This window comes from Panthera pardus, unplaced genomic scaffold (genome assembly GCF_024362965.1).
Source record: "Panthera pardus isolate Hobbes unplaced genomic scaffold, ASM2436296v1 HiC_scaffold_22, whole genome shotgun sequence".
NCBI lineage: Eukaryota > Metazoa > Chordata > Mammalia > Carnivora > Felidae > Panthera > Panthera pardus.
This window is the reverse complement of record NW_026526788.1, coordinates 61867545-61880046: the sequence shown is the minus strand read 5'-3', so window position 1 is coordinate 61880046 and position 12502 is coordinate 61867545. Positions and strand designations below refer to the sequence as shown.

The window sequence follows — 12502 nt, the reverse complement described above, 5'->3', positions numbered from 1 at the left end:
CATCAGGCTCTGTGCTAACAGTTCAGAGCCTGGAGCCTGCTTCAGATTCTTTGTCTCCCTCTCTCTCTGCCCCTCCTCTGCTCCCACTCGCTCTCTTGCGCTCTCTCTCTCTCAAAAATACATAAACATTTAAAAAAAATTTTTTTAATTACAAGAGACTCACCTAAAATATAAAGACACCAAAAGTTTAAAAGTATAGAGACCGTATGCACAAACACCCCAGGTAGAGCTAAATTAATATCAGACAATTCTTTAAGTAAAAGTACTAAGGATTGAGGAAGGTTCTTGCACAATATTAAAGGAACAATTCACCAGGGAGCAATAACAATTGCAACCTTTTACTCAACTTATGAACGTAATGTAAAATATACTTAAAGCAAAGGAAAAAAGTGAGAAATAGACAAATCTCTAAACTTTCTTTCATTGATTATGCAGACAAAAAAAATTAGGAAAGATACAGATCTGGACAATGCAATTAAGAAGGCTGATCTGGGGAGCCTGGGTGGCTCAGTTGGTTGAGCATCCAGCTTCAGCTCAGGTCATGATCTCACAGTTTGTGAGTTCGAGCCCCGTGTCAGGCTCTCTGCTGACAGCTCGGAGCCTGGAGCCTGTTTGGGATTCTGTGTCTCCCTCTCTCTCTGCTTCTCCCCTGCTTGTGCTCTGTCTCTCTCTCTCAAAAATAAATAAATAAACATTTAAAAAATAAAAAAAATAAAAAGAAGGCTGATCTGATAAACATCATAGAGACTCCTGAATCTTGAACCTTTAGAGAGTACATCACTCTTTTAAGCACACAGGCTTCAGTTACAAAAACTGACCACCTTAGCTGGTCACAAAAGCAAGTTTCAACAAATTCCAAAGAATCAGTAGAATACAGACCACAGGGGCGCCTGGGTGGCTCAGTCGGTTAAGCGTCCGACTTCGGCTCAGGTCATGATCTCACGGTCCATGGGTTCGAGCCCTGCGTCGGGCTCTGTGCTGACCGCTCAGAGCCTGGAGCCTGTTTCAGATTCTGTGTCTCCCTCTCTCTGTGACCCTCCCCCCATTCATGCTCTGTCTCTCTCTGTCTCAAAAATAAATAAACGTTAAAAAAAAATTAAAAAAAAAAAAAGAATACAGACCACAATGCAAAAAAAGTGAGAAATCAGTAACTAAAAGATAACTTAACTGTATGTATATCTGGAAATTTAAAGTTGTACTTTTCATTACCACAGGAGGAATAGTGTCTACTTTTTAAGACTACTCTCGAAGGAGAAATAATTCTGAAATAATTCTGAAAACAGAAAATATTTAGAACTAAATGAAAATGAAAATGCTGTATCTCAAAACCTGTGGGGAGGAACTCAAGAAATCATTTAGAAGACGTATTATAGCTGTAAATGCTTCTAATAGAAAAGTAGATTTAACATTAGTGAGCTGAGCATCAGTCTTCAGAAGGTAGAAAAAGAACAGAATAAATCCAAAGCCCATAGAAGGAAAGAAATAATAAAATTAGAGCAGTCAATGAAATACGAAACAAGCTTACAACACAGAGGTTTGGCAAACACAAAATCTTTTTAAAACCAACAAGGCAGTAATAAGAGAGGCAAAGTAATGCAGTGGTAGAAAGTGTGGGCTCTGGAGGTGACTGTCTAGTTTGAGTCCCCACTTTGCCACTTCCCAGTTGTGTGGCCTTGGGACGGGACTGTGGCTTCATTTGTGGAGTCACAGCTTAGAGCCCGGACTGCCTGCCAGACCCCAGTGCCCATGCACTAAGTGGTTACCCTCACAACAGGATTTCTAAGTTGTATACTCTAATGAGAGTATCTTCCTCCCATAATGAAATTCAGTATTATTGTCCCCATTTAACAGATGGAGAAACTGAGGTTTGGAGAATTTATGTAAGTCTCCCGAGTCATGTGATACAAAGCACTGGAGCTGATTCAAGACCAGATCTTTCTGACTCCAAAGTCTCATCTATAAGAAAGAGGACTGTCTCCCATGGGCCACTCAGCATAGCTATGTTCTGGAAAGCTACTTACCATATACCCAACTTCAGGGAAAATGTCTTTTTTAAGGTAAAGTGTAAAAGAGAAGGGGAAACACCCCTTGCTCACGTACAGAAGTTCCTGCTCTTACTAATGGTAACCCAGCAGTTAAGATTACAGGCTTTGGAATTAGAAATAATAAGAATAATTGCCAACGTCCATTAGACATTATGTGCCAAGCAGAATACTAAGCTCTTTCCATCTTCACAACGTCCCTTTCCACAGGTTCTGTTATTGTCCCATAATACGGGTTAAGAATCCCAGGTGCAGAGAGGTTACCCTCATGCAGCTGCAAATTGGCAAAGACAGGATTCAACTCAGTCCACCAAACACCAGAGCTAACATTCTTGTCCACACTGAATTCTGGGATCCCGGCTTCCTCATCTGCTGACTGGGGGTGATAAGACCCACTCCCACGCCCCCAAACTGTGAAAAGGAACCGAGACCAGTAGGGAAAGCCACCCGCACGGTATTTGGCATGGTGGTGATAATGGTGGTGACGGCTTATTCTCGCAAAGACACAGGCCTGAAAGGATGCTACCATTCCTGATTGCTCCAGAATAACTGATTGCATACAATTCACAAAAAGAAGTCTTTCCTTCCAGTGCATCTCACAAATCTTCAAGAGGACAGATCATCTGCGCTCTATGTGAAAGCTTATTTTCAAAATCAAAATCATAGCATTTTCCATTATATGAAGATATAAAGAAAAGTATTTAAAAGAATCTGACAAATAAAACTGTAGAGAAGTGAGGGATAAAAGCTCACATTACCCAACTTAATTTTCCAGAATTCTTGAAATATCAGTGATGGCAGCATAAAAGAGCAATTAATCATGTTGTTTGTTCTCTGTGTGTGAGTCACTGTTGCCATCTACAGTTAAAAATGGGGCATGCGATGCTGCCAACTAGCCAATTCGAAAAACAGTCCTGGAGATGGCGATGCCCAGAAAACATGCTTGCTCAGTGAGTACAGAAAACGAAAGTACTACCTGCAGGAGCAGCTCTTTTTCAACCACCTCTTCTGTCTTGCTGATGAGACGCTTCTGCAGGGTATGAATTTTCTGTATCAGCTCATAGGTACTGGGGTCACTGGCCTGTTCAAAGGGAACAAAATAAAGCAGCTGAGCTATCATTAGTTCAAAGCACTGAGGTCCCTGTGTAAAATAATTATTGTTTTGTTAAAATTTATTGCAAACCTGCAGACCCAACTCAGAGAGAATTAGAACCAAAAAACTAAGAAAGCATAACAGATGGCAACGGCCATCAAAGAAGATTGAAGCTTGGCTAATGTCTTATCTACTGGCTCTAGTTAGCCAACAAGTGGACAGCAAATATGTTTATTCCACCAGTGGGATAATACTAATAATAACAATAATGATAGCTACCGTGCATTTTACCTGATTCTTTGCCACCATCCAGACACCATGCTAAGTGCTTTTTGTACAGTATCAAATTTTAGGCACATGACAGTCCTAAGAGACAGTATTAGTCTTCCCCTTTTACAGATAAGGGAACTGAGGCTCAGAGGATTAAGTCATTTACCCATACCGGTGAGGGTCAGAGCTGGATTCAAGCCCAGACATGCCTGGCTCTAAAGCCTGTGGTTCTTCATTACTATGTTCTGAGGCTTTTCTTCCTATGCCCTCTGTTTCCAAATGAATGAGACAGGGTTCCCTAATGTATTCAAATTCAGGATTCTCCTTTGGTAATTGCCAACAAGAAGATTCATTATAGCCTAAGATGGGGAAGGTTTCTAGGACATAGACTTCTGCTAATCATTGGCAGCAAAACGCGACCAGGGCATTTAGCTCTCAAATAGGGTTATCAATCCGTAAAGGTTTGATGCACCTTTGAATTGTACAAATTCGAACAAACTCTACGATTATAAATTGATAATCTGTCTTCTCGACTTTGAGCCAAAGCTCTGCTTTCAACTGTACTGACATTTTGAATTAATCTAGCAGCTAAATATTTTCATCTGCCTCCCCAATATTTTCTAATTTTTAAATAGAAATTGACATGGAATTGGAAACTTTAAAGATCTGCTTGAAAACACATGGAATAAACTAATGTGACAGTAAATGAATTTTAAGTCTTTAGCTCTACTTCCCCAGACACATCCATATTATTGTTAGTTTAGTAAATGACACCACTCTTGGCATTTAAAGAGGAATAAATGAGGGTCGAGAAGAGGTGGGGAGAAAACATTTCACTGACTTTGACTTTGCTTAAGAAATACTAAGCAGTGCCAACTGATATCCACAAACTGGGACTAGATTTGGCACACATTCATCTGGCAAGACTAGATGTTGTTAAAATTCAGGCCTCATGTTTACCTAACAATTTATAATGCATTATCTTTAATGGTTTCTTCATTAAAAGGAAAAAAAATAGAAATGAAAACCAAAAACTGACTTGGCTGATTGCTCTTTCTTACATCGTGTACTGGTATCCTTCCCAAACCCTAATTGTTCGTGTAGCCCAAGCCCCTCCTGGCACCCACGTGGCTGGGTACAACCATAAGAGATGGCCGTCTTTTCCTTGAATAAAGCAGAGCTTGTCTTTAACTGTTATCTGCAAGGCTGGTGGGAACATCTATCAGGAAATCATAAAATAAAATATGAGGTTTGTTATTCGTCACCTGACAGTGAGACTTCAGCTATGTCCCCAGATCCTAAGAGAAAGGGTTTGGCTAACACAATGCTAGTCCTTCAAAAAAAAAAAAAAAAAAAAAAAGGGGGCCTTATTTCCTGCAGGAAATCAAAGAATGCAAAGACCAACTGAAAGACAGCATAGACGCTTGTGGCCAATATAGCTAAAGGCAATTACCAATCCAAGACAGGCAGCCTCAGGATAACTGGTTGACCAAAACTACTTTAACAAGAAAAATGTCAATTGGTGAGGCAAGTTCACATCTTTCCCTGGGTTTTCTTGAAACAGAAGGGATTTTGTCCAAGACTTTTTTTTTTTTTTTTTTTTTTTGAGATAGGGTCAGGGAAAGAGGGAGAAGGGGAGAGAGAGAATCTTAAGCAGACTCCATGTTCAGTGCGGAGGCTGACACAACACTAGATTCCACGACCCCAGGATCAAGAGCTGAGTGTTCAACTGAGCCACACAGACCCCCTATTCCAAGACTTGTTAAACAAAACCCAAGTAAACTATCTGGGTTTGGAACAACCCAACTGACATTCGATCCAGCCTTACATGTTAGGTAACAATTTGCATAGGATTAAATAAAACCAAGCTTCATACTGTGCTTTAGCTAGGACACCTTGCAGGGCAGAAGAAGAGATTCGGGGAAGAGAGGAAAGCTCTGCCAGGTGTTACCTGAAGCTTCCTCCATCTGTGCACGTTCATGGGGTTCTCCAGTTCCTCCTCCAGGGCTCGGCATCGCGTCCTCTCCTTCAAGAATTCTCTTTGCATGTGAAAAAACTCCTGCCTGAAAAAGATGAACTTTCTTTTGCAGAGAAATTCTCCTCCCATTTGAAAATCATGTCTTTATGTGGCTATCTACACACTACGTCTTACATAAAAAGTTGGAATGAGGGAGACTTCTGTGAACCAAGACCAGCCCCCAATCTGAGCCAGACACAGATGTTACCAATCCCTACAGAGAGCAGACTCCAGCTTTTTCTTTAATGAAAGGACCAGAGCTTCAGAATCATGATTCTGAATACCCAAGGAATTTAGAAGTGAATGGAAAGAACAGGGAGGAAGTAAATTATGAGAATTTTAATATACCTTTCAATGCTTCTAAATATCTCCATATAAAGAACAATATATCTTTTATGTTCTGCTTCAAAATACAGCACCTGACTGCAAGACACTGAGGCTCCGGTGTTAACCTGACACCAATCAGGGCGGTGCATTGTACCCAACTGCACCCTGGAATCACCTGGGGGAGCCTTACAACCTACCTTTGCCTAGACCAAATCCCACAGGAATTCTGCCTTAATTCATCTAGCATGTTACTTGGGTTTCATAGTTGTTGTTGTGTTTTTTTTAATTTTTTTAGTGTTTATTTATTTTTGAGAGACAGAGACAGAGTGCAAGCAGGGGAGGGGCATAGAGAGAGAGAGAGAGACACAGAATCCAAAGCAGGCTCCAAGCTGGCAACACAGAGTCCGACGCGGGGCTCGAACCTACGAACCATGAGATCATGGCCTGAGCCAGCCAGACGCTTAACCCACTGAGCCACCCAGGCGCCCCAGGTTTCATAGGTTTTAAAGTCCTCCTGGTAATTCTAAGGTACAGCCAGGATTGAGAAACACCGAGTTGGGAGTGATATTTTATTTCATGTTCCACAACTACACAGATGGCTGCAACGGTCCTGAAGAGCTAGCTCTGGCTCAAACCTACTTCTCCAAACTGCAGAAATCTCCAGCTAATAGGTACTGTGTGATAGCCATTCGCAGTACCCTGTGAGCTGGCTGCCACCCTATTGAACAAGACGCTTTGCTGGGGGGCAGAGAAGAAGCAAACACTCACACTGATACGGGCAACAAGGATATTATTATCTGTCCTCGTCTGCTGTGGGTGTGCAGATTACTAATACCAAGCCATCTCTTTTACTTAATTGCTTCATTTAAACCAATAATACAACTTCCCCTCATTAGCAAGACAAACCATTAGAATTAACTGCACGATGTTCACTCAACAGGGAGCTCAGAACAAGCTGCTTAGAATTAAAAGCATATTTTTAACACTTCGATTATCTAGAGCGCCGTCAGACAGGAGGGCAGGAGTATTAGCTACTGTCACTGACAGCTTATTTTGTACTAGACCCTGCGCTAGGCACATTGTGTTTGTTTCCGTGTTTAATTTTAACTACAAGCCTAAAGCTCAGAGAAGTGTAATGATTTGCCCAAGGTCACACAGCTTGTGGGTGGCAAGTCTGAGATTGGAATTCATGCCTGCTTGCCTCCAATATCTTTCCCAAGTTGTCCTCCCATTGAAAAGAAAAATAAAATCTATTACCAACAAACCAGTCATACTGACAAGGAATGGGTAGAATTTGGTCCTTTGTGTATATAACAAAAATAACTCATGGCTGGCAAGTTTAGTGATGATCTTTGAGATCATTCAATAGCTACTTAGAACGAATCCATTTGTCTTCGAAATGTCAATGGTTGGTATCTCTGGTTAGTAAACTTATGAGTGATTTTCTAATCCCTTCTTTATATTTTTGCTTCATTTCCCACATTTTCTACAATGAATTTGCGCTACTTTCATCACCTGAAATACGAGCGACTCTAAAAAATAAAAAATAAAAAGTATTGATCCATCCTGGATAGTGGCAACTTCTCTTGCTATTCCTGAATATACTCACTGCATCTAAATATCAAAACTATCTTCTAACTTAATTCATTTAAGAAGCAGATGCAAACCGTGTCCTTGTCCCAAGGTGGTCAAGGATACTGTTCATCTACAAGTCTGGGGGGAATAAGGGTAGCTACTGAAACAACACCAGTCCTCTTATTTGGTTTCCTGCAATTGCCTATATAAAACATGGTGATGTTTTCCCAAAGGGGAAGTAGATCTTGTATAATGTAAGATTTAAGGCAAGAAGAAGGCACACTAAGCTAAAGTAAAAGCTGCGGAAGATAAATCAAGAGTGAGACATAAAATTTGGCTGCCTTCTAAGGAAACAGAGTTTTTCAAATCGTGATAAAATTACATTTTTCTCTTCTTTTCATTCTGTATATAATTCCAAGAAAAAAGATGTGCAAATGTTCCCAGGACCGAATGTAAATGTTGCTGATCCATTGCTTGCACACTGCCTTCTTAAAGGAAGTCTAAACAGCTCATTGGGGGAAATTATTTTCTGCATTGTAACTAGTTTGTCTGTGGTCTGTTTTCAAATTCCTTTTTTTTAAATCCAGAATACATTTCTAAAAAAATCTTTTTGCCCTCACTTATATTTCCCTGAGAGGAAATGAGTCCATTCTTTTGTGACATAGAATGGGCACAACATAGATTCTGAATTACGGAAAAGCTGTTCTCATTATTCGTTAATAATGTCATCATATAAAAAATTATTTTGTACAACTTGAGAAAGACTTTCCATGACACACAAGCATGAACATAAGGTCATTTCAGGAGCTCCCCTCAGGCTACTGTGCCCTCAGCTCTGAAAGGTCTTCTATTACCTGAGTTCATCAACATTTGCCACACTCCTGGCAAGAATCCCCTTTTCCCGGCGAAGTTTCTTAACCTCAAGTTTGAGAATTCTCATGTCCTCCACCTTCTGGTTGTACTGGCTCTCGCCTTTATTCAGCACGGACTGTTGGATCTTGATCTTCTCATAGAGCAAAGCCAATTCGTCATTGCGCCGGACAAGCTGAGACCCGAGAATATCTCTCTCGCTGATGACCTAGAAAAATCAGGAAAGGCATGGCTGTCAGGGAACAAAAAGTCTCACTTTACATTATGGCAGCCTCTTTCATTCTGTCAAAGATGTCTCAAATGCCCCTGTATGCTAGGTACCCAGTGGGCAGGGCACTGGAAAGACCCTGCTAGACAGTCAACACTGGGCTCCTTCCATGCATTTGCAGTCCCTTTGGAAAGAGAAAGGGTACAACAAATCATCAATCATCATCATCATCCAATTAATTCTTGGTCCATCAGTTTGGTTTTTTCCCAACCCATTATTTTATAAATATTAAATTTTTAAGTGTATTTGTTTATTTTGACAGAGAGAGAGAGAGAGAGAAAGAGAGAGAGAGAAAAAACACGCGCGTGTGTGCACATGAATGGGGGAGGGGCAGAAAGAGAGGGATAAAGAGAATCCCAAACAGGCTCTGCATTGTCAGTGAAGAGCCCAACTCAGGGCTCAAACTCACAAACCATGAGATCAATACCTGAGCCAAAATCAAGAGTCAGATGCTTAACTGACTGAGCCACCCAGGAACCCCTATAAATGTTAAAATTTGAATGACTTTATGATGGGCGAGCTCTTACCAGTTTCCACCACTCCTTACTGTCTTACACCGGTCAACTTCTCTTTTTTTCACTCTCCCAAATTTCTGAAAGCTTATTTAAGTTTCTTTCTTTTTTTTTTTTTTTTTTTTTTTTTTTACTATTTATTTTGAGAGAGAGAAAGAACAAGTTGGGGAGGGGCAGAGACAGAGAGGCAGAGAGAGAATCCCAAGCAGACTTCTCTGAGTTGTCAGTGCAAAGCCCAACCCAGGGCCCTATCTCACAAACTGTGTGATCATGACCAAGTCAAAATCAAGAGTCAGATGGTTAACTGACAAAGCCACCCAGGTGCCCCTGACAGTATGTAAGTTTCTAACCCCCTAATTATGCATTTGAGTTTCTAGCCCTGGAATTATGCCATTTTTAATTACAATTATATGTGAGCATTTATATTATACTAGAATGTAAGCTCCCTGAGAATAAGGACCTTATTTTCTTGTTGGTCAGTGTATCCCCAGTGCCTGGAGGACAGTAAATGCTCATAAATATGACTTGAATAATGAACAAATATTTCATAATTAATCAACAGAAGACGGATCTTCTGCTGCTGCTGTTCTTCCAATAAATAGAATGTAAGAGCATAAAGAATGAGGATTCATGAAAAGCTGAATCACACAGTTGTGCTTGCTGATGAGGTCTGGTGAGGAGATGTTCCTACCTGGTCTAATTCCTTCTTCTGTCTCAGCCTCTCCCCATCGGCCTCAGCGATGATCCGCAGGAGCTTTCTCTCCTCCACTTCCTGCTTTTCAATGAAGTGCTTGGTCTCCAGAGCTTGTTGTCTGAGCTTCTGCAGCTCGGCCTGACAAAGAGCGAAAGGTACAGACAAAGTTCACTCTGTGGCAATACCAGCCTGGACTGCAGGGCCCAGGATCAGATGTAGAGTTGTTCTTCTTATACTTTCCTCTGATGTTTCGCTTAATATGGCCTGATCACTCTCACAACCAAAACAAGCTTCACACACACACACACACACACACACACACACACACAGGCCTGTAAAGAAACAGCAGTGAACATTACAGTGGTCATGTTTATTCTATGAGTTGTGCCCTTGAGGGATTTCCATCATTTTTCTATATATGTGTAGCAGAGGCTTCATTGGTATTCAGCAGCACTTCTCTCACCAGCTAAACAAGGTGAGAATTCACAAAGAATAGTGCAGAGGAGGATGTAGGGGTACGGAGGGGTGAGGGAGGGTCTTTGCATGCATCAGCTCCTGTAATGGTCCTAACACCACGGGCATATCAACTGTAAAGATAAAGCCTACTGCAAACAAAAATTAAATTAACAAAGATAACAACCAAGTGTCTGTCTTATAAAATGTCTTGATGGAACAGAAGAGATGTCATGGTGCAAAAAGATACATAGATCCTATCCCTAAGATGCTTCCAAGCTAGATGAGAAGATAAGATCTACAAGTATTATATGAACATTAACAAGTCCAGGCAGCGATTTTTCAGTATCTTTATTAGCACACAGTGAATGGATGTTATAGGAGGTTAGAGGACTATGGTTGTCAGGGAGACTTCCGGGGAGAGCTCAGATCTTGAGGCTCTTGAGGTCACATGGAAATCGTAAGAGTGATGGAGACAGGGTGCCGTGGACTAGTCAGTTTCAGAAAGAAAATACCTCTCATCAAAGGACACATTCACTCCAATTCCACAAGCATGTTTGTGACCTACAATATCTCAGGCATTTTGATATCAGGCATCTTGCATAGCTACTCTTATCCCCAGTTTACAAATGTGATCCGTAAGACTGTCTGTCTCAAAAATAAATAAACGTTAAAAAATAAAAATAAAAAAGGGCGTCTGAGTGGCTCAGTTGGTTAAGCGTCCGACTTCAGCTCAGGTCATGATCTCGTGGTCCATGAGTTCGAGCCCCGCGTCGGGCTCTGGGCTGACGGCTCGGAGCCTGGAGCCTGCTTCCGATTCTGTGTCTCCCTCTCTCTCTGCCCCTCCCCCGTTCATGCTCTGTCTCTCTCTGTCTCAAAAATAAATAAACATTAAAAAAAAACAAATGTGGGGGCGCCTGGGTGGCTCAGTCGGCTAAGTGCCTGACTTCAGCTCAGGTCATGATCTCGCGGTCCGTGAGTTCAAGCCCCGCGTCGGGCTCTGTGCTGACCGCTCAGAGCCTGGAGCCTGTTTCAGATTCTGTGTCTCCCTCTCTCTCTGCCCCTCCCCGTTCATGCTCTGTCTCTCTCTGTCCCAAAAATAAATAAACATTAAAAAAAAAAATTTAAAAAAAAAAAAACAAAAACAAATGTGATCCGTAAGAGACAAAGAAAAGCAAATTAACTTGCACACGGTCACACAGCTAGTAAGTAGCAGAGTTTGGATTCCAACCCAGATCTTCTGATTCCAAACCCTGTACCCCCACTGCTATCACCACCCAATTGTTGTAAGTGAAATACAAGAATAAAACTTGAAAGATTCATCATCTGTTAGAAATGACAAATAAAACCACACCACAATGTGCAAATGCTATCTACTGAGTGAAAAGGGACATGGGAGTTTCTAATTCCTGCCTGCCCAGGGGTTAGAGGGAAGAACCAGTTGGAGCCTTGGCAACTGACAGATAAGTTCCTAAATGCAGAGACTTGTGTTGGGGGAAGGCATTAAACAGCCAAGCATGCAAATTGTAAAGTACCTGGTATGTTCACCACACAGCCAACATCCAGTGTGGCTGGATTAGTGTTAGGTAGGGAACAGCAGGAGGTAAAGCTGAACCAGACTGGGAAAGGTTTTGTGTGCCACACACTGGACAGAGTCTACAATGGGGAGCCACAGAGGGATTCATATTAAAGGAAGCAAAAGTATGTCTTTGAGAGGTTCCACTTCCACATGGGAAGGACAGGTTTTTATCACAGACGGGCTCAGCACAAAAAGTAACAAGTAAGAATAGAGCTCTGTTATTACGCATGCCTGGAAACGCAAGGGGGATGACAAGATGATAGTAAGGCTCCAACTTTTCAATGGTTTGCTGGCTGGCAAATGACAGTGAGAAAGTAATAAATTTTTCCTTCAAGGAAGTATTGGGAGCCCCACCACCACCACCACCACCACCTCCACCCATCCAGAAAGTTCACTGGGATGACAGAAAGCCCCATATTTGCAAATGCCTGTGACCCAACCCAACTCTAGTTAGGTTGGACTCACGGAGGCTAAGAGTCATTAACTCCATATCTCAAGCTTATCCAAACAGTAGAAGATACTGCACACTTAGTAATAGACGTGTAATGTCACAAACTAAAGGCATCCGGCTACTGTGAAACCAAAGGTTTCTTTTATGACATTTCGTTTGTTCATTCACGAATATGTTTTTGGTACAGGGATAAGCAAAAGCAAATACTTATTGAGAAAAGATCTGGTCTAATACTTACCACTTTGGCAATCCTGTTGGGAAAGAAAGCAAAGAACCAGCCTCTCTCTTTCTTTAATCAGTTAAGGTGACAGTGAAGGCAGCCATAAATACCTGTTTGGCTCATGTTTTCTT

General features: G+C 41.4%; 1 protein-coding gene across 1 annotated transcript in view; it reads right to left on the bottom strand.

The window, feature by feature from the left end:
- Nucleotides 1-12502, bottom strand: part of CFAP58 (cilia and flagella associated protein 58) — a 105934-nt gene that overhangs the window by 48128 nt on the left and 45304 nt on the right. Inside the window, exons 12-15 of the mRNA XM_019459373.2 lie at nucleotides 9666-9806; nucleotides 8179-8402; nucleotides 5357-5468; nucleotides 3019-3123 (exon numbers count right to left, since the gene is read on the bottom strand). Coding sequence (XP_019314918.2) covers nucleotides 3019-3123; nucleotides 5357-5468; nucleotides 8179-8402; nucleotides 9666-9806 — 582 coding nt within the window. The remainder of the gene's footprint in view (nucleotides 1-3018; nucleotides 3124-5356; nucleotides 5469-8178; nucleotides 8403-9665; nucleotides 9807-12502) is intronic.